General features: G+C 37.4%; 1 protein-coding gene across 1 annotated transcript in view; it reads right to left on the bottom strand.

Moving 5' to 3' along the window:
• The window catches only part of LOC113438543 (cytosolic phospholipase A2 epsilon-like), a 63,107-nt gene that overhangs the window by 14,328 nt on the left and 26,456 nt on the right, over positions 1-22,323 (bottom strand). The window contains exons 7-16 of the mRNA XM_087921778.1: positions 14,501-14,543; positions 11,450-11,513; positions 10,589-10,755; positions 9,613-9,705; positions 8,989-9,026; positions 6,244-6,379; positions 4,944-5,080; positions 3,807-4,029; positions 3,103-3,217; positions 2,272-2,409 (exon numbers count right to left, since the gene is read on the bottom strand). Of these exons, the coding sequence (XP_087777904.1) occupies positions 2,272-2,409; positions 3,103-3,217; positions 3,807-4,029; positions 4,944-5,080; positions 6,244-6,379; positions 8,989-9,026; positions 9,613-9,705; positions 10,589-10,755; positions 11,450-11,513; positions 14,501-14,543 (1,154 nt within the window). The remainder of the gene's footprint in view (positions 1-2,271; positions 2,410-3,102; positions 3,218-3,806; positions 4,030-4,943; positions 5,081-6,243; positions 6,380-8,988; positions 9,027-9,612; positions 9,706-10,588; positions 10,756-11,449; positions 11,514-14,500; positions 14,544-22,323) is intronic.

The following is a 22,323-nucleotide window of genomic DNA, read 5'->3' as shown; positions in this document are numbered from 1 at the left end:
AAAATCACACAAAAATTATCAATGGAAATCAAATTTAGCAACCCATGGATATGGACTTACACTCAAAATTAAAGTGGAAAAAAAACACTATAGGCTGATCCAACTTTGATGTAATGTCCTTAAAACAAGTCAAAATGAGGTTCAGTAGTGTGTGTGGCCTCCACGTGTCTGTATGAACTCCCTACAATGCCTGGGCATGCTCCTGATGAGATGGCAGATGGTCTCCTGAGGGATCTCCTCCCACACCTGGACTAAAGCATCCCCCAACTCCTGGACAGTCTGTGGTGCAACGTGGCATTGATGGATGGAGCAAGACATGATGTCCCAGATGTGCTCAATTGGGGAACGGGCAGGCCAGTCCATAGCATCAATGCCTTTATCTTGCAGGAACTGCTGACACACTCCAGCCACATGAGGTCTAGCGTTATTGTGCATTAGGAGAAACCCAGGGCCAACCGCACCAGCATATGGTCTCATAAGGGGTCTGAGGATCTCATTTCGGTACCTAATGGCAGTCAGGCTACCTCTGGCGAGCACATGGAGGGCTGTGCGGCCCCCTAAAGAAATACCACCCCACACCATTACTGACCCACTACCAAACCAGTCATGCTGGAGGATGTTGCAGGCAGAACGTTCTCCACGGCATCTCCAGACCCTGTCATGTCTGTCATATGTGCTCAGTGTGAACCTGCTTTCATCTGTGAAGAACACAGGGTTCCAGTAGCGAATTTGCCAATCTTGGTGTTCTCTGGCAAATGCCAAACCTCCTGCACGGTGTTGGGCTATAAGCACAACCCCCACCTGCGGACGTCGGGCCCTCATACCACCCTCATAGAGTCTGACCATTTCAGCAGCCACATGAACATTTGTGGTCTGCTGGAGGTCATTTTGAAGGGCTCTGGCAGTGCTCCTCCTGTCCCTCCTTGCACAAAGGTGGAGGTAGTGGTCCTGATGCTGGGTTGTTGCCATCCTACAGCCTCCTCCACATCCCCTGATGTATTGGCCTGTCTCCTGGTAGTGCCTTCATGCTCTGGACACTACGCTGACAGACACAGCAAACCTTCTTGCCACAGCTTGCATTGATGTGCCATCCTGGATGAGCTGCACTACCTGAGCCACTTGGGTGGGTTCTAGACTCCGTCTCATGCTACCACTAGAGTGAAAGCACCTCCAGCATTCAAAAGTGACCAAACCATCAGCCAGAAAGCATAGGAACTGAGAAGTGTTCTGTAGTCACCACCTGCAGAACCACTCCTTTATTGGGGGATGTCTTGCTAACTGCCTCTGCTTTCTACCTCTTGTCTATTCCATTTGGACAATAGCATGTGAAATTGTCAATCAGTGTTGCTACCTAAGTGGACAGTTTGATTTCACAGAAGTGTGATTGACTTGTAGTTACATTGTGTTGTTTAAGTGTTCCCTTTATTTTTTTGAACAGTGTATGTTGTTAATGTCTGTGTGTCTATCGATGACTGATTTGTCAGAGTGCTAAGCTTCTAGAAATTTCCCAGTGTTTTTGGAGTTGGCTTGGTCTAGGATGGTCACATTTTCCCAAATGAAACTATGGTTAAATCTGTCTATATGTTCTGAAATTAAAGAATTTTCATCATGTCTTATGACTGCTACTTGGTGTTCACGGATGCGTTCTGCCAGTCTTCTGCCTGTTTGTCCTACATAGTGGTTGTTGCAGTCCTTGCATTGTACGTTGTAGATGACTCCGTTTTTTTTCTTCTTCTGGGATTGTTGGGTCTTTTGGTTTGCTTAGGATATTTTGAAGAGCTTTAGTTGGCTTATGTGCTATGCTAATTCCATGTGGCTGTAATAGTCGGTGGTTTCTGATATAGTCTTGATGTACAGCAATGTAATACTATTTAAGGTTGGTGTTGGTTCTGCTGTATTGGGTTGAGTGGTCAGGGACTTTTTGATAAAGTTGCGTGGATATCCATTTTGTTGGAATGTGCTGTACAGATGCTCTATTTCCTTTTTCTACTATTCCAGGTCACTGCAGTAATGTTTGGGCTCCTCTAAATAAAGTCTTTACACGGAGTTTCTCTTGTGGGGGAAAGGGGAGTCAGGGATTACTGTTTTTTATTCTTTTTTATTGCTTATAAGCCACCCACAGTCATTGAGAATGAGTGGGAGGCCATATAAATCTAATAAATACATAAATAAATATTTAAATAAATTTCTTGAAAAAAAGTAATGTAGGCAATTTACAACATTGCACAATAGCTTTCTTTTGTTTACAGTATGATTTATTTATTTATTTACCTTGCATGAAGCAGATCCGAATTTCTGGGAACTTCTTCATCAGTCGTCCCATGAAAAATTCATTCCCAAAATCTTCTGAACGAATATAGGCACCATATTTCATACTTCCCACCTCATAAGGGGTGAATTCTAGCCATTCTGGAAGCACGAGATGACCGTTAATATCATCCTAAAAAGTAAAGGTTCCCCTCCCACATACGTGCTAGTTGTTTCCGGCTCTAAAAGTAACCAAAGGACATAAGCTGCTTGTCAGCTTTGGAAACCATATTAGCACCGGAAGCTTCCACACTGCCACATTTTTGAGCCGGGGAAAATGGGAGAGGGGAATTTTGTAGAGCATATGTGGTTAGACATAATAGCATTCTTCTTTACAGTCAAGGTCATGTTATTTCTGCACCTGGGTGAGGAATGTTTGAGGGGATATCTCAAGGTGAGACAGATGGTGATTGGGGCATATTATGCAGTGAAGGGCGCAGAGGGTGCATTTGTAATTTTTTACTTATTGGAGGGAAATCCAGAATTTTCAGATTCGGGATTTCCCAGATATGCCAGTTTACTATTCTAATAAAAGGAAACTTTGAGAACATGTCTGTTTCGGGGTTATCTATTGGAGTCTTCTGGAACGCTGATACTGTTCTTTCTTTTTTATTTTGTTTTGTCCTGAAAGTGGGAATTTTATCTTATTCTAGGAATTTGTTCTTCTCTGAGAATTTGTTCCCTTCTAAGGTGAAAAAATGCTCACCTATTTACATTTTAGTATTAAATAATTAAAATGTTAATACAGAATACTATGACTCAATATATATCAGAGTTCATTTAATACAGCATTACCTTTAAAATCTTGAGCACTGTAGTTGTCTTTTAGGTTGACTGCCAAGTAAATAGGGAGAGGGTTCTGACCTTCATTCACGGCCATGCGCTGATCAGAAAGGGTGTGATTGTCTTTCTTTGACAGAGGCACAAAAATATTTATGTTGACCAACAGGTGTCCACAGATGTCCCAGTTTTATCAGAGAACTCACTTTGAATCTTAACATAATAAGGATACATAGAGTCCTTCTCTGTTTGCTAAACCATAAGCAAGATGGGGTGGGGTAGGGGAAGAATTACCTGTGTATAGGAATTTACATGAGTTACATATCTACGTTAACCCTCATGTAAGAACACTGAAAGAACCTTGCTATGCCAAATGTAAAGATCATCTAACAAAACATTCCAGTTCCCCCAAAAAGCGAATATTTCCAGGTTGTCCAAAAGCAGAATGTTTAGGTCAGCTGCCTTCTCTCGCTTCCCATGCATGCAACTTTTAATCCTGAACATAAAGTATATGTGGCTAATAATCACCGAGAGATTAATCTTTCATATATCTGTTATTATCCACTTTGAGAACCCTCCCAGCTTGTGACATGTCATACTTAACTTCCATAAACAATTGAACAGTATATGAAGAAGGACTTTCCTATTAGGCTACTACTTTTTTAAAACATACATCCATTGTGTGTAACTCCCCATTAATTAATACGAAGGCTTATTACCCCATCATGAAACATGGACTCAATGATGAGGCCCCAGAGGTCTATAAAGGAAGTGCTATGTCCTTCTTTGATTTTTTGATTAAGCTCATTATAATAATACTTCAATTTCTCACTGGAAAAACAGTTAAATTTAGATTTGGTCACTTGTCTTCGGGCTTTGTTAATGGCTTCTTCCAGGTACTTCTGAGACCAGTCAGGATCTTCATATAATTTACACATGGTCCTAAGTTTTTATTGAAAATAACAATAAAAAAATGTAAGAGTAGCATAGAACTAACAGCATGGAAACCTTACTTTCAGAAACAGCAACACTATTGCTAGGTTTACATATAATTTGGGATATAATAATAATAACATACAATAATATTCCCCTGCTTTTCTTCCTCAAGAGGGCTTTCTGAGAAATGGGAACAGTGTTCCAGGGTTTCCCACATGGAAGGGGCAGCATTCAAAATATAGCATCTGAAATGCCACATAACATTGTCCCATGAGTGTCATAGTATTTTTATTTAAGTTGATAATAGTGATCAGTTATACTGAAATTTCAATATTTTGGTATTTCCACAGATTTCCTATTTATTGGACCATTAAATGGAAAAAAAACAGGGAGGGGAAAACCATCATTAAGAGAAGATGATGTAAGAAGTAGGTGATTGGTTCTCTATTGAATATTTTGCCCCTAAGAATGTACACTGAGCATCATGTAGCAGATCCATCTCAACTACAAATTGTTGTTAACCATAACTCTAACTAGTAAAAAAAAAAAACTTAATTCCAATGAAGTATTATTTATGAAGTGGTAAGCTTCTAGCATTGTTCATTTGATAAACAGATTAAAATTTAATTCTATTTATTTTAAAATAATTTTAAAGTAAAAATGATATGTTTATGTCTTGCCCAAGCCCATCGCAATTAAATCATTAGTTTTATTCATGGAAAAGGTGGAGGTTGTATACTATAAATTCATATTTCATTTAGGGGATTGCGGTGTGCAAAGTTTTAAAATCCTGGACTTCCATATTGTTCTGAACTATTTCTGCAACAGAAAAATATTGTAATGCCACACACATAATGCCACATACACTATATAATGGATGGGTCATGAAAGATAGTAAATGAAAAGAAAATCCTTCTTACCATGTTGTGCCAGATAAACCCGTAAGGTATGTAAGACAGTCTAATAGATTCAGTTTCTGCAAACCCAGAAGGCTTCCATACATTGCTGTAAAAGATCTGGTTCCACCACCAGTTGTCATGACTGCAATTACTGGTACCTATTGAGCACCAAAGGGCAGAGCGAGACAAATAGTAAGCTGTTAATCATTGCTTCAGGAGAAAAAAAATCTTAAAATTGAGAAGGTTGAGTAAATGTACCATAGGCAAGTTCTCACTGTAGGCGTTGACAGAAATTATACGGGAAAATGCTCTTGTATTTTTTCTATCAGTTCTCATTCAAGTTGAAGAAAGAAATGTTACTTTAGATTTATCGGGAAGGAAAATAAATGCTTATACATTGGAAAATGTTTGTGAATGGAGGGTAGTATTCCTCCTACCAATTTAACTATGAGGTTGCATGGTGATGCATGTGAATGCTGTATTCTTCATTGAACAATCATTGCTCCAGCAACATTGCTTGTCATCATGGCAGCTTCCTTAGCTTCCCACATTTCAATTCAGATCAAAGGCAAGACATTAAGAAAGAATTTGTGCTATGAAGCTATTTTCAGTGATAGTACTATAGTTAGTTATAGTTATAGAACAACACAGTTGCTAAGTGTGACATCACATGATCGTGACTTGTGATTTTTACTGCTAGATTCTTTGTTGACTTTACTTCTCAGGAGCCAGACACAAATGATGAACAATTGGCCATGGGATGCAGAGATGGCATAAATGCCCACCAGTTGCAAAGCATCCATATCCTAATCATGTGACCATGGGGACTCTGCAACAGTCATGTAAGACCCAGTGGTAAGACCTTCGTATCTTCAAATAGTCACTGAAATGGGTAGTGATGACTGCTTGCCTATCAAAGGAGGTGTCCTGTCCTGGAGAAACTGTGGCAGAGGTTGTCCTTTCCCTGTAGACATTCTGAGAAATTGTCCATCCAATTCACCTAATTTTGACACTATTTGTACTCAGCTGTAAAAATAAGTTTATATTCTAATTATGCTTTTAACAGTCAAGATGACTAACTTATTTTCTTCCACTTGAAAGATGAAACACTATATCCTTATTACTGGCACCTCTCCTTTATTCTTGACTTCTCTCTACACACCCATTAACGTTTGGCATGGTTGAACCTACAAAAGGGTGTTTTTGCTGTTAATGGCAATTTGCCCCAGAATATATTATGCTAATTCAGAAATGGAATTAGTAATTTTTCTAAACTTATTGGGGCAACAAAACAAAGTGGATATGTCCCTGCTTGGCCTACCTCATCATCTTTCAGTTCTTTTTGTAGCTGAAGAGTCTTCTTGATGGCAGCAGCAACATATTTCCTTCTCTTCCTTAGGAAATCTTGTTCTTCTGCACACAAATCATACCCTAAGCGCTCATCTAGTTCTTTAGGCCTAAAATATAATAATTTATATTTTGCAATACATCCTTTATTAACATATCAATTAACTAAATAGTCTTCAGATTAACTTCCTGTTTATTTACAAAAGTAGAATCACAATAGTTTGTTGCATAAGAATAAAAATGGACTTGGGGGCAACTTAAATATTAATATTTGTATTAATTGCTTAATGTTTTGTTACCACGGTCACCATCTTATGACGGTGGTTTGCCTGACAGATTAATATTACATATACATTATGTATATTGATGGGGAACTACCCCAAGATGATTGGAAGTAAGTAAGTAAGAAAGTCCAGTGTTTGGAACAGCAAAAAAGAGTTAATAAGATGAGAGGTAAGTCAATCTCAATGTTTTTACCTTTATGGTAAACTGGTTTTACTTTTACCATTAAGCAGGCATTTTAAGAAACCCTAACTAGAATTTAAAAAGTGGGAAAGTAGAGGATGTGAGAGAGAGATTCAGAATAGCTCTTCTTACAGGGACAGTAAAGTTTTGGATAGAATCAATTATTATACCTCATGATAATAAAGAACTTTCCTGGAATCTCTAGAATGTCTTTTTCTTAATCGGGCCTATTTTGAAAAGCTAAAGGAAATCAAGCATTGTCTGCTCCATGTCCAAAGTAGGAGCTTGCTAATGATGTTATAGGATGAAGAGTCAGGAAAGAAAAGGAAATTATCACAGAAGTTATGTGGTATGTTCAGGTATGGGGGAAGGAAGTTCATCTCCTGAACAGTGGATGATTACAAAAACTGTAGCCTGAGAAATGTTGATTGCCTACCATGAAGGAGATAGTGACTATTTCTTGCTAAGAAAGCAAAGGCTGTAAATATAAAGCATCCAATCTTCAGAATGTATAGTAACTGAATGAATAGAGAAAATCTAAGAGGTGTTTCTCACTTGGATTTAGCAGGTGGAGTTCAAGGGCAATCTTTAATAAGTGTTCTTAAGGCAAAGCTTAGTAAAATGAGAATATGAAAAGGGAAAAAGAAATTAAAGGCTTAGGCTGATGGCGCCTTAAGAAACAGAGATGAAATTGAATGAAACCTCTGAACTTATATTTATGTTCTGATTTAAAACAAGAGCTTCAGTAAAAGATCTGAAGAAGCAAGTCACGGATTGAAATGGGCAGCTATAGAAAGTAATTGAATAAGTAAAAATATTCCTTCTTCCAATTCATGTGGGGGCATATAACATTGCAAGGAAGAACTTCCCTGGATCATCTAAGAGGAAGGTCAAGAACACAGGTGTTGTTGTTTTTTTTCATCCATACTTCCTGTCCATGGAAGAGAACTAGAAAAGGAAAGAAGAATACTGTTATGTCCCTGGAACTCTAAGGAGTTCCCACTCAGGTCCGTTCGCGCTGCGGGGGCGGCTGCCCCCTCGCTCATTGGTTGGTTCTCCCCAGCAGCCAGCTATAAAAGCAGGCTGCGGGGTCCAACCAGTTGCTGATTGCTGCGAGCCAGTTCCAGGCTTGGCAAGCACGTTCAGTCCTTTATTATTCTAATAAAGTATTTGTTGCATCCATGCCCTGGTTCAGCCTCTCATTTCCCAAACTTAACAAATACTACAGCTTGAATGACTAAAGACCTTTTTGTTTCTCAAAATATGATTAGGATTGTCAACATGATGGGAGTTGTAGAGTTGGAAAAGACAAAAACAAACCTCAGGAGTACGAACCTAGGACAAAGGCTTGTGTTTTGCAAAAGAAGTTTGAAGGGTTACTACAATAAGCCCTATTACACTGTACAATTAGAAAAGACCGGGAGAACATGGTTTATTGATTTCATGGCTTTAATCTAATGAGAATAGAGCTGGAAGGTATTTTGGAGGCCTTCTAGTCCAACCCCTGCTCAAGCAGGAGACCCTATAACGTCTCCAGTGATGAAGCACTCACAACTTCTGAAGGCAAGCTGTTAATTGTTCATTCCCCTCTTCTTTGTGGCAGTCCCTCAAATACTGAAACACTGCTATCATATCACCCCAAGTCTTTCTTTTATCTAGACTAGCCATACCCAAATCCTGCAACTGTTCTTCATATGTTTTAGTCTCCAAGCCTTTCATCCTCTTAGTTGCTCTTCTCTGCACTTTTTCCATCTTTTTGTAAGGTGGTGACCAAAACTGGATGCAGTATTCAATTGTCTATAACTGTCTTTCATTGTCTATCATTTAATTACTAGCGTGAGAAAAGGAAATAAAGTGAGCTTGAATTATTAGCACAGGAAGGCAAATGTGAATCAGAGGTATAATGGTGACCTGGTAAGTCAATTGGAATATACAGTAGCACTTGAAGAATGAAGTATGTTCAAAAGGAATGGAAGATACAGCAATGGAGAAAGGATTACATTGTATGTTAAAAATATCCCAACTGCTCAGAAATCAGTTGCAGTAGGCTGAAATAATAGATCCTGATTTTGTTTATATTGGGAATTTTGAAAATTAATGACATTACTAGCTTTACTTACTTAATTTCAATAGAGTTTAAGTATTCAGTCTCATTAAAATGAATTTTCCTTGAATAAAGATCAGAGAATCTTAATTTAAAATAAAATTATGTAAGATGTTCCTCCTTTATTATCTTAAAAAACTGATATTTTACCATTCTTTTGCCTTCACGTGTAGATCAAAAGATTCATTCTGAAAATCAAGAGAATAAACAGATTATCAGGTATATCATTCACTATTCTATGCCTTCATAATTAGGGAAGGATAAAGAACAACCCAATCTTGTTATGAAATCAACTTTAGTTTTAGATCTACCATACAGTTGAAATTATATCTTAACAACAGATTTTCTATTCACAAAAATATTCCCCTTCTATAGTGTTTTTTGTTTTATGGGACTTCTTTTGAAACAATAATTAGGAACTCAGAAAGTGTAACTTTAGAGGCAGATCATTCTACAATCGTAGACATAGAATTTTGGCAGTTCAAGTACATAGGAGTTGAGGCAGGCTATAGATACTGTAAATATACACCTACATACTTACTCAGTAAGTCTCACTGAGTATATATGTCTGTATGTATATGTTGGCAGTTTGGAGTCCAGGAGGATCCCCAAAATGTGAACACAGGTTCTGAGCAGTAGAGTATGTGTGTACATACATTTATTTCCATTTATCTATAAACCTCCATTTATTTATAAATATCTCTGCAAGCTATCATATTCCATAGTTCATCGATTCTAATTAATGCATTGTTTCCATTAAGAAAAAAAGCTCACCTCTCCTAGCATTATTTTCTCTTGTAAAGGAAGTTCAGTCAAAGGCAAAATCACAGTAGAAGTACATATTGAGTTTCCTCCAAATGAAGCCAGCTAAACAAAAACATATATACATATATGCACTTAAAAGAAGAAAAAAATGTGAACATTTACTACATAAATGTTATATGCTGAAACACAGATTAACACAAGATGATAGATAGATAGATAGATAGATAGATAGATAGATAGATAGATAGATAGATAGATAGACAGACAGAAGATAGATAGATAGATAGATAGATAGATAGATAGATAGATAGATAGACAGACAGACAGATAGACAGATAGATAGATAGATAGATAGATGGATAGATAGATAGATAGATAGATAGATAGATAGATAGATAGATAGATAGATAGATAGATAGATAGATAGTAGATTTATTATAAAAAATAAATATTTCTGAAGAGTGCAAACCAGCATTCACTTCTGCAGTCAGAATTTTCCCATCTTCTGCTCTCTCTAGTAGCTTAATTCACTTTCTCCAAATCTACTCTAGAGGATGCCCTAGCTCTCACAAATAGATTTTACAATATTTGGCAAGTCGTAATAGAGAGTGGTTGGCTCCCTACTCAGATGGAAAAGGTTAATTGGATATAAATTTAGGCTTTAAAAAAAAGTGGTGCAAAAATTAGATTGTATTTTGCAACCCTCATCCTTCAGACAAATTGGGAAAGTCCTAGAAAAATGTTGGGGAAAAAAAACCAATCCTTTTTTCTCAATCTAACAAATCAAATTGAGCAAGTGGGTTCAGGACTGAGTTTCTCCACTTCAGTAGCTTTAAGTTGAAGCCTACACATTAAGCTGAAGTCCACACATCTTAAAGTTGCTGAGGCTAAGAAACACTGATTCAGGATAACAGAATTTGTCAAAATATTTCCCCCTTCATTTATTTCAGCCATATTGATACAGTACTCTCCATGATAATAATACCTTTGACCAATACATTTTTGTAGGTAGTTCGATCTCCAGATTGGACTGATGATTCTTGATACAGTGAAACTGAATGATGTTATTACTATTCTGACTGGAATCAGGACCCAGTAAAATCTTCTGTGTTTCTTCAAATGAACCCTTAACTGTAAGTGTTAAATCACCTTCTACATGGATAGAATAAAAAACAAACAATATTAATAATAGCTGTTTTTAGGCTTCAGCTAATACAACTCCAAGAATTTTGGAGTAGAAAAAATATTGCTAATCTGAATTTTCAAGGCAAATTCATTTCTTTTAACATTTTTTTTAAAAAGTAAGGCAAGGAATACCTCATGAGAAATAAATCTGAGGAAACAAAAGTAATATTTTTCTTAGTTCAAGAACAGTTTCTCAAAAAATAATAATTAACCCCCTAAAGGGGGTTTACCTTCACGAATGGCAGAGCAGCTTATATATATGAGCTTTCTCTAAAAAACTGTACTTGCAGTGACAGAGATCCAAATCAGCATGCTGGCAAGCACCACATTTTCTCCCAATGCCTCAGAAATGACATTTTGTCAATGTTAGTGTCATTTCAGAGGTATTGCGGGTAGTAAGAAATGATCATTCCTTCAGAGTGGGTTTAGGAGTTATTGTTTGTATTCAGGTAAGGACAATGAGCTATAAGATAAATTCATACAGTGTAACATGCTATACAGTTCTGAATGCATCCATTGAAAGCTGAAATAACTAAAGGGTCGTTTTTACTTATTTATTTATTAAATCTATATGCCACCCATTTCACGTAGCATTTTAGTCTTCCTAGTTCTAACCCAAAGCAACCCAGGCAGAACCAATTCATAATGCAAATGACCTCACTTGTGAATTGTTGCTTCAGTTTCTCAGTATTGACTCTCACTTCCAGACATGAAACTTCACGTGACTGTAAAAACAATGGATATCAGGTTACACAAAGATGCATTGGTCAAGGTTTTGTTATTCAAGCTAATACAGGAATCTTTACTCAACCTACTAAGTTTCTAACTTTCCAGCTACTGTCTCTTTTCATCTGATATATTTCCCCCAAAAAATTCTATTGATTTTTGCTCCTCCAATTTCCTGTTCCTTTTTTCTTTTTCTCTCAACCATTTGGAACCGGGGATTCATGACTTTATAGATCAGTTCATTAGCATGGTGCACGTATATGTGGGTAATAATGGAAATACTTCAAAAATGTGTTACCACTATCAGAAACATCAATTGTCGTATACAAGACATTTCTATAGTGATCTGTAGATGGTGTCTCCTCCAGGCTGTAAACATGTGAGCAACCACTAGCTAGCAGTTGAGAATTGGGGATTTTATGTCTCTCTGCTGCCATCTAGTGTTCATCAGATTTTTCAGCCTGGATATGATATGCCTTTGCTCCTCAGAATCCTGTAAATCAGTTGGTAATTTAGCGTGTTCCCATGCATTGTGACACTAGATGATATCTCATAACATAAATAGGTACATAATTCCTGAGATTTAATACTATCTTGAGCAAAAAAGCCTGTTTTATACCAGGTCAGATTATTTTTTATTGTACTCTTATATTGCCTGTTCTGATTGGCAATCACTGATCTCTCATTTCCTACCATTATCTATCATTTGCTACCTTAAGTGGAGGTACTGTCAGGCCCAACCTAAGGACAACATCAATTCAGTCAAGTCCATTTCTTTATTTCTTTATATCTAATTGACAAAATCTCACTAGACTGAAGCTATAACCTTCTAACCTAATAGATATGTCCTGGGAGATTCTAGAGTACCTTTTTCTCCTTCTATCATCAAGTTTAGGACTGTGCAGTTTGTTGTTTAGGGCACCTTTCTAGAATGTGCTGTCTCATCCATGAGAAACCATAGAGGTATTGCTGACATTTCCCCAATCTTCCAACTGCACATTCCATCACAGGTGCTATGGATTAGACATGAGATCTTTGGTCTGCAAAACCTGTGCTATGTTATTGAGTCATGGTTTTGTCACAAGACAATACTTATCCTGAACTATTAAACTATGACTAAAGCTGTTGGACCCACATCTACAGTAGATGCCTGATGAGTTGGAGTAAGCTGCCTGATTCATGAATTAAAAAATTATCCTATTTTTTTTAAACAACCATGGATAGCCAGTGTTTGTGACACACACAATTAAGTGACCTGCATCTCTTATTACTCTAATGATTTCTAGATTATAATGAGAATGAAATAGCCATAATTATAATCTTATTCTAAGTCAAATATTTTTGTCACATAGGTTTTCAATGATAGTTAGGAAAAAAATAATCAACTGAAGTTGGGATGATCAATAAAGGAGAACGAGGAGACTTGGAAAAAGTGTGCTGTATTAAATCTTACCAATACTATAAAAAGGTTGGGTGCTGAAAGGAATAAGTTTAGCATTTACTTACTTTAACTAAATGGCCCATGAGTCCCTATGAAGTACTGTATTTTGCTGATGGACAAGCTAAGTCCATTACCAAGACTGTTGACTGCAGGGGATAGACCTAATGAGGTTCAAATCATTGGGAGGGATTGAGGAAGAGAGACCTCTATCCCATCAGTGTTATGAAAAGAATCTACTGCCATGGCAATTCCCTCCTGCTTAAACTCCCATTATCAGTATGAGATTAAATGAGATTAATCTTGGGTTCAAGGAAATTCCACCTAATTTTATGACTGGATTAGATATGGTGCAGGATTTTTGTTTTTCATGTCAATGTTATTGCTATAATTTAGAGAACACAAGAAATTTTGAATTCAGAATGATTTACACTCAAAAAAGAGTTTCTGTATTACCCTAATTCCAGAAATGTTGTGGGATTGCAACTGTGTTATATCAAGTTCAGAACAGAACCAGAATGGTTTGAATAATCCATTTTAAATTAAAAATGTTTTTGTACATTTTCTGCATATTCTTAGTTAGAATATTCATTTTTTTATTGCCACACTGAGTCCATTCCAAATATTTTTAAACCTTGCCTTCCCATTAAGGAAAGGCTCCGGCTCTTTATAAAGATTGATTTGTTGCAAAGATTAAGGTTCCAGCTCATTTCAAAGATTGGCGTGAAAGTTGTACCTCCAGAGGGAACTGTTCCATATCCAGGGTATTGGTAAAACAGATTTACAAAGTTGGAAGGGATCTTGTAGGTCATCTAATCCAACCCCCCCCTGCCCAAGCAGAAGACCCTACACCAGGGGTCTCAAACACAATTTACCTGGGGGCCACTGGAGGCAGAGTCTGGGTGAGGCTGGGCCGCATAATATACTTTATATTATACTTTATATTTATATTATACACTAATATTATACTTTCATATCACAGTGGGGGCCACAGGCTATCGTCCTGTGGGCCGCAATTGGCCCACGGGCCGCGAGAATGAGACCCCTGCCCTACATTTCTGACAGTCCAGACTGGCAGTCCAGTCTCTTCTTGAAAGCTTCCAATGATGACGCTCCCACAACTTCTGAAGGCAAGCTGTTCCATTGGTTGATTGCTCTCACTGTAAAAGACGTACTACATTTCTCTTTGTCCCAGCCAGTGTGGTGCACTGGAGAAACAGATAATTATGGGTTGCCTAATGATTAGCCCTTGTTCTAAGCCAAGGGTGTCAAACTCACATAATCACAGCGGCGTCACATAACTATCAGGACCTTTTTTTCCCTTTGCTAAACTGGGCATGGGTGTGGCTAGCATGTGATACATCTGGCCCACGGGCCAGGAGTTTGACAGCCTGTCCTAAGCCATGCCAAATCTATATCAGCTGCAGTCCATATAATGTTGTTGCAACTATTAAACAATCCTGTGGTTTCTGATTCACTCTTGCTCTCTAATGGGTGCTGTGGATTCAATCACTTTAGAAAATATATTTAAAAATAAATCATGATTACCACCAATACTCCATTTGTAATGATGTTTTCAGGATGATCTGGGCTACAAAACAAAATCAAAGAACAAAGAGTTATAATCTGTTTTCTTTTAATTCTCTAAGGAAAAACAAAGTCCAGTTGCCTTTTGAAAAAGCACCTTTGGGATAATCATGACCTGGATGACTGAAAATCTCCATAAATATAAATTTTCTCTATGGCTCATTTAGATACAAATTCCTTTATGTACTTGTTTTTCACTCCATACTTAATCATCATTTGCAATCCCTTTTGACAAATAAGAAACTGAAATGGAAAGATCAGGAATATTGCTATATATTAGCTTCTATTGGTTTGGATGTATTTGATTGTCAAGTTACTGTGTTACTGTGAACCATCACTTACCTCATAATGGCACAACTATCCATTATTTAAGGCTATAAAGCTGCTAAAACTCTGAATGTGTTACTACAAGTGTTACTGATGGCTCACCTAGAGTTAACCCACAATCCTCAACACCCCAAGAATGGTATTTACTAAGGAGTACCTTTTAGGGAATTACTTTAACTACTTAGTACACAGAAAGGCAGTGCATAAGTCAAACAAATTAAAAAAGCCCAGCATGGCCTTCTCTGCCCTGACTTCCTGAGCTCATCAAAAGGAAAGCAAGTGATTGGTGATGGGGGAGTGGGGAGGAGTGCATGCAACCCAGTATGTTAGCAAAGCAGGCCCAGTACCTCTGAGGACCTAGCCAGGCAGGATGGGAGAGAAATAGGTGGGTGGGTATGCTGCAATGTCTCTGTGGTTGGTTGTAAGGGAGTGCTGCAAAGTTTGCAACCTTGAAACAGATTCACGTTTAGCTTTTGGGGTGGGCATTGTAACTTTGAACATTCATTAAATGGCCTGTCGTACCTTGAGGATTACCTGTACTGCTTTTTTAATTATTATTTTTTTCATTTTTCATTCATGATCCTCTGAAATAGGTTGGACTGAGGGAGAGTGACTGGCCCCAAATCATACAGTAAGTTTCACTACATTGTTTTTTGTTAAAAAAGAAAAAGAAAGACCCAAGTGCCATTATCAACAGTCAAGTTTCCTGACTCTTTAGAAACTGCATCCTCAAGAACCACTTTTGGACTTCTGGTTTGCAAGGCTTCGGCGGCGGCAGGAATCCATGATTGTGCGCAGTTTCTGCTGCGCTCGCCACTGGAGTGCCCCCGATCCAGCCAGATTTGGGGGCTAATAGTTACCCCGTAGAGGTAACTGAAGATAGGGGAGATCCAGCAGGGGTCTGGGAGAATCGCAACCCCCCTCCTCAACTGGCTTAACTCCCTTTTCCGAAAGTGATGGAGTGGTGGTCAGCAATGGCTGCCACAAAGAAGCTTTCATCCGGATAAGAATGTGCAGGAGGAAGCTGAGAAGTGAAAGTTTTTGGCTGACCGGGATAATAAGTAACATTTAAATACCCTGTAATTTAAATTTCATTAAAGATACATCGCTCCCAAAGAAGATCGGAAAAAGCGGTGAATGAAAGTAAAAAGGGAAAGTTTGTTTCCTTCCTTACGGTGATAACAGATGGAAATCGGAAAAACCCGTTTTGGCATCAGCGGGTAATTAAATTTGAAAATTAAAGCCAAGGGGACATTAAAGATTTCTGAACATTGGAAAAAAATTTTTTTTGCTATAAGTGGGAAGGGAGAGGAAAAGAATTAATATTAAGATTTTGCTGGAGGAGGCTGCTTGGAACTTATAAGACTAGAGTTAAATTGTAACAAGACTTCTAAAAGATATATTTTGGAACTTTGCAACTGAACTGTACCCCAGAAAGAGAAAGTATAAAAAGAAGAAAGTGCTAAATGAAACAGTTTGTGTGTATTTGGATTGCTTGGTGACTTTGGGACCTTTGGAAATTATTATTTGAAAGACTAAAAACATTTGGGTTGTTTAAAAATTTTTCACAATGTCATTACTTGTTGATGAACTGAAAATGGAATTTAAAAAGCTAAAAGAGGAACAAGAAGGGAAGGGCTCTTCTGGATCTGTTTTTCATTTCTTAGAAATGGATATTTCTACCTATCAGAAACTACAAGAACAAGAGGATTGGGATGAAGAAGAAGCCATCTTTAATGAACAAACAACTCTAGCTGGGGAAGAAAAGGGAAAGAGGGGAAAGAGAATGGAGAATTTAAGACTTAAAAAAACAACCAAAAAAGGGAAAAATAAGGTGAAAAATCGATACAATGTCAGAAAGCAACAGAAAAGAGGAATACAAAAGAGGGTGGGGATTAAGAGGGTGGAGATCAAGAGACGGTGGTGGTGGTAAAAAGGTTAGATTGGAAAAGAAAGGAAGGGAAAAAGGGAAGAGAAGTTACAAAGGTTTGAAACAAGATGTAAAGAAACAGTATTTATTCAGAGATAATGGGTAAAAATATAATTAAAAAAGAGATTCTGCAAAAGTACATAAGACTGTATTGTTGTATTTGTATTTGAAATAATGTTAGAAAACTGGAACATTATATGATTATAAAATGGGATAAAATATTAAAAGGAATGTGTGAAATGCTTAAGATTTAATGATAGAGTTTAATTTGCTATGGATTATTGTTTTAATTATATTATAAACTTATTATTTTCCTATTTTAAAATATAGTACGTAGCTTTAGAATGTACTAAGCAGAATCAGAATGAAAATTATATATTATTTTAAGTGTTAAATTTAGGGGAAAGGTATAAAGGTGTTATACTTCAATCAGTGATTACAGGAGAAATTTTGTGTTAATGAGAAAAGATAGTAGATAATTGAAATTGAACAGACAAAAGATGCAAGCATAATGATTTAAATTGAGATGAAATAAATAAAATAGAATTAAGAGAGTGAAAAGAGGGGAGAAGCTATATAGAAAATGTAGAATGGTAAATAAAATATGAAATGGTATATAAAGTGAGCATGAATTTGATTTATGTCTGTACAAAAAGATTTAACCCGGAACTAAGCTGCTTTCCAAAAAGAAGTTCTATGTTTTCATGTTTTCTGTTTTGTTTGTATATGTTTGTTTATTGAAAATTAATAAAAAAATTATTTAAAAAAGAGAACCACTTTTGAATAAGGATTGGGAAAAGGTGTTTTTTTTTTTTTACACTGTTCTTGCTGCAAGTCTGTTACAGAAAGCTTACAGTTTCGGGGACTTCCGTTTTGCAGCGCTTCGGGGCAGGCAGGAATCTGCAACTATGCACGGTTTCTGCCTGCGCTCGCTGCCCGAGTGCCCCGAGCCACCCGGCTTCGGGTCTAGCCACCTCCATAGAAGGTGGCAAAGACAGGGGGGACCTGGCAGAGTCGAGAAATATCGCACCTCTCTTCCCTAGCTGGCTAAACCCCCTTTTCCGAAGGCAGCTGAGCTCAGCGGAAAAAGAAAGTGCAGGAGGAGCTGTGAAGAAGTGAAAGTGTTTTTTGCTGACGGGGATAAAGTAACAGCGAAAGTACCCTGGAATTAAAATTTGCCAGAGATACATCATTTCCAGAGATTTATAAGCGGAGAATGGAAGTTAAAAGGAAAAGTTTTTCTTTCTTTTCACTCTCCTTCCTAACGTGACAGCGAATAGAACTTCAAGAGAAATCGGAAAACCCGCATTGGAGGTAATTAAATGCTAAAGGGATAAGAATTTCTGAACATTTTTTAAAAAATCTTTTTTGCTATAAGTGGGAAGGGAGAGGAAAAAAAATTGGAGCAGAATTTGAAAATAAGGAGGAGATTGCCTAGAATTCTAAAGAGCTATTAAATATTAACAAGACTTCTAAAAGATATATTTTAATTGGAACTTTGTGACTAAACAGCAACCCCAGAAAGAGAAACAGAAGAATGAAAAAAGTACTAAAAGAAACAGCTTATTTGGATTGTTTGGTGACTTTGGAACTTTTGGGAAATATTTTTGATTAAAAGCACTTGGGTGGTTGTCTTGGAAAACCTTTTTCTCTCTACAATGGCAACACTTGTGGATGAATTGAAAATTGAATACCAAAAATACAAAAAAGAAGAACAAGAAGGGAAAGATTCTTTGGGCACTCTTTTTCAATTTTTAGAAATGGTGGTTTGTACTTATGAAAAACTGACTGAGCAGCAGGATGACTGGGATAAAGAAGAAGCCATCTTTGATGAACAAGTGACTCTATTTGGGGAAGGAAAGGAGAAAGAGGAAAAGAAAAAGGGGACTTTAAGATTTGAAAAAATAACCAAAAAAAGAAAAATAAGGTAAAAAGTGGATACAATGTTAGAAAACAACAGAAAGGGGGAAAGCAGAAGAAGAAAAGGGAGGTGGAGAGACAAGGGGGTAAAAAGGGCAAGGAGAAGAATAAGCAAGGGAGAAAGGAAGGGATGAGAAGCCTCAATGGTGGGGAGCAAGATGTAAAGAAACAAAATTCATTTAGAGACAATGGGTAAATTTAATTGAAAAAGGGATTCTGCAAATGTACATAAGATTGTATTTTTATATTTGTATTTAGAAATAATGTTAGAAAATTGGAAACAACATGTAACCAAAAATGGGATAGAACATTTAGTGTAATTTAGTGAAATCTTTGTGAAGAAAAAGAAGGCAATGAAATAAATGAGAGAATTGAAGTAGGAGAAATGGGAACATTTTAATGATATAATGATTTAAAATATGTGATGTTGGGGGGAAATAACTATGGAAAGTATAAGTGTTCCCATAAAAGTATGAAACTTAATTGAAAAGTAACGTGTAAAATGTTTAAGATATAAATGAATATTAATATTTATGATTAAATTTGTATTGGCATTGATAGTTGTTTTAACTACATCATATACCTATAAATTTTTGTTTTTTTTTGGTTTTTTTTTATAAAATACATTGTGTAATTTTAGAATGTACTAAACAGAATCCCAATGCAAGTTATGTGTTATATTAAGCATTATAAATTTAGGGGAAAGAGTTAAAGGCGTCATACTCCAATCAGTGTACAGGAGAAGTTTTGTTTAAAGAGAAAAGATAAATGGATAGCTGGAAACAGAACAGACAAAGAATGATAAGTATTATGATTTGAACTGAGATGAGATAAATAAAATAAAACTAAGAAAGTTAAAAGAAGGGAGAAGCTATATAGAAAATTGAAAATGGTATTAAGATATGGAATGGTATATAAAATGAATATGAATTTGAATTTGTGTCTGTACGAAGAGTTGTAACCCGGAATCAAGCAGCTTTCAGAAAAGATGTTTTATGTTTTTATGTTTTCTGTTTTGTTTGTTTGTGTATTGTCTTTGAAAATCAATAAAAAATAAATTAAAAAAAAGAAAGCTTAGTTTCCAGCTCTCAGAGGCCCTGATTGTTTTTGCAGAACGTGTATTCAAAGAAGCATAATCCATACTATTTTGTTTTTATTGATTTTATTTGTATCTTGCAATTTTACTTGCATGAATAATCAAGATGGCTTATGATTTAAAGCTGACTTCACATTCAGATGTACATGTAATTATATACAGAGTGAGTTTCATTGTTTTCAAAACTAGCTAGTCTTCTGCTTGAGATTCCTAGACTAAACAGACGTAAGCATCCAGCAAAATGAGTAATAAAAATATATTTGCATTATTTCATTTGAATTGGATGAACTTGCCCTCTTACTCTGACAAGTTTTTAGCTTTCAATACAATGTGGCCTAAAGCAAGAGTCCCTAATCCCTGGGCTGCAACCCAGTACCAGTCCGTGGCCCATTCAGAAATGGGCTGTACAAAGGGTGGGTGAGCATGTTTGCAAGTTTAGTTTAGTTTATTGTCATTGCACCTCATACAACGAAATCAAACACTATCTTCAGTGCACATCATGACCATGACCATGAAAATAAACACAAACACACATCCTTCACATTCCACACATTGAATTGAAAACCCCCAAACACCACACCAACACTGTACTATACAGTAGAATTCAACGGAGCTACTGCCCTGGGATAGAAGCTGTTTTTCAGCCTATTTGTCTTTGTTTTTATTATTCTGTACTGTCTGCCAGATGGTAATAGTTCAAAAAAAGAGTGCCCGGGATGAAATGGATCTTTGAGAATGTTTTGAACATTCTTAAGGCAGCAGGAGCTATAAAGCTCTTCCAAAGAGGGGAAAGGGAAACCAATGATCCTCTGGGCAATGACGTTAACCCTCTGGAGTGCTTTTTTATCTGCCACTGTGCAACTGGCAAACCATACAGAGGTGCAGTAAGTTAAGATACTCTCTATGGTGTAGCAGTAGAGAGTCACCAGCAGTTTTTCATTCAGTTGTTGTTTTCTGAGAATCCTCAGGTAGTATAATCTCTGCTGGGCCCTTTTGACCAGTGTTGTGAGCACCCCAGGTCAGGTCCTCTTTTATGGTAACACCCAGAAACTTAAAACTGGCACTTGCTCCACTTGGTCTCCATTGATAAGCAAGGATTGGATGTCTGATCTGTTCCTTCTATAGTCCACTATAAGCTCCTTGGTCTTATTGGTGTTGAGGACCAAGTTATTGTCTCCACAGCATGAAAGCAACCGGTCCACCTAATCTCGGTAGGCAGACTCATTCCCTCCCCCTCCCCAGAGATGAGTCCCATCACTGTTGTATCATCTGCAAATTTAATAATAGTATTACTAGCATGAGTGGGAATGCAGTCATGCACATAAAGAGTATAGAGTAAGGTACTCAACACACAACCCTGTGGTGTACCAGTGTTAAGAATAAGGGCTGAAGAAGTATGATTACCTAATCTGACCCTCTGTGAACGGCCAGAGAGGAAATCCATAATCCAAGGGCAGATTGAATAAGAAAGTCCAAGGTCCAGAAGTTTAGACACTAGTCTATGTGGAAGAATTATGTTAAATGCAGAACTAAAATCTACAAAAAGCATCCTCACATACTCCTCCTCTCTGTTCTAGATGAGTCAAAGCAGTGTGAAGAGTGATGGCTATAGCGTCCTCTGTAGATCTATTTCTTCTGTATGCAAACTGGTGTTTATCAAATGTATGTGGAAGACCAGAAATGATGTGCCGGCAGACCAATTTCTCAAAGTACTTCATGATGATACGAGTGAGTGCCCCTTGTGTGTAATCGTTGAGGTTATTGATAGGGAATTCTTTGGCAGCGGAACAATGGTGGAAGCCTTCAAACAAGATGAAATAGTGGACTGAGATAAAGACTGATTGAAGATCCTGGTAAAGACTCCAGCCAATTGATCAGCAAAGTCTTTAAGCACTTGGCCAGAACCAGCAGCCTTTCTGTCAGGACCAGCAGCCTTTCTAGGTCCACAGCCCTCAGAATGCTCCTCACCTCCTGTTCCTTCACAATGAGGTGGGGGCTACAATTGGCTGGTGGTTGTATTTTAGTCATCTCTGATGTCTCCACTTCAAAGCGAGAAAGAAATGATTCAGTTCCTCTGCCAATGAAGCATCCCCCTCAGCAGGGATGACATTGGTCGGTTGATGGTTGGTAATTTGTTGAATCCCTCGCCACACCTGCCTCACGTTATTGCTATAAAAATTATCTTGGCCTTCCGAATACCTTTCTTCAGATTAGCTTTGGCAATACTGCATCTTGCCCCATCACTGGACCTAAGGCCTTGGTCCTGTCATGCAAGAGGCGCTGGACTTCTTTGGTCATCCAGGGTTTCTGATTGGGATAGATCCTAATACGTTTATCCACAGTGATAGTATGTGAAGCTCTATTGGGTGAGCAGCAGGTGCATGCACCCACCACTTACAGAAATAAAGCTGCATGCAGAAGTGCACATGCCCACTGCCTGCATAGAACCATCCCATCTCTTCCCTCCCCACACTGTCACCATTGCTGGTCCACAAAGATGGAAAGTTTGGG

This window comes from Pseudonaja textilis, chromosome 1, assembly GCF_049901715.1.
Source record: "Pseudonaja textilis isolate UNSWEBS1 chromosome 1, rPseTex1.2, whole genome shotgun sequence".
Classification (NCBI taxonomy): Eukaryota; Metazoa; Chordata; class Lepidosauria; order Squamata; family Elapidae; genus Pseudonaja; species Pseudonaja textilis.
The sequence above is the reverse complement of the archived record's forward strand: the minus strand, read 5'-3'. Positions and strand labels throughout refer to the sequence as shown.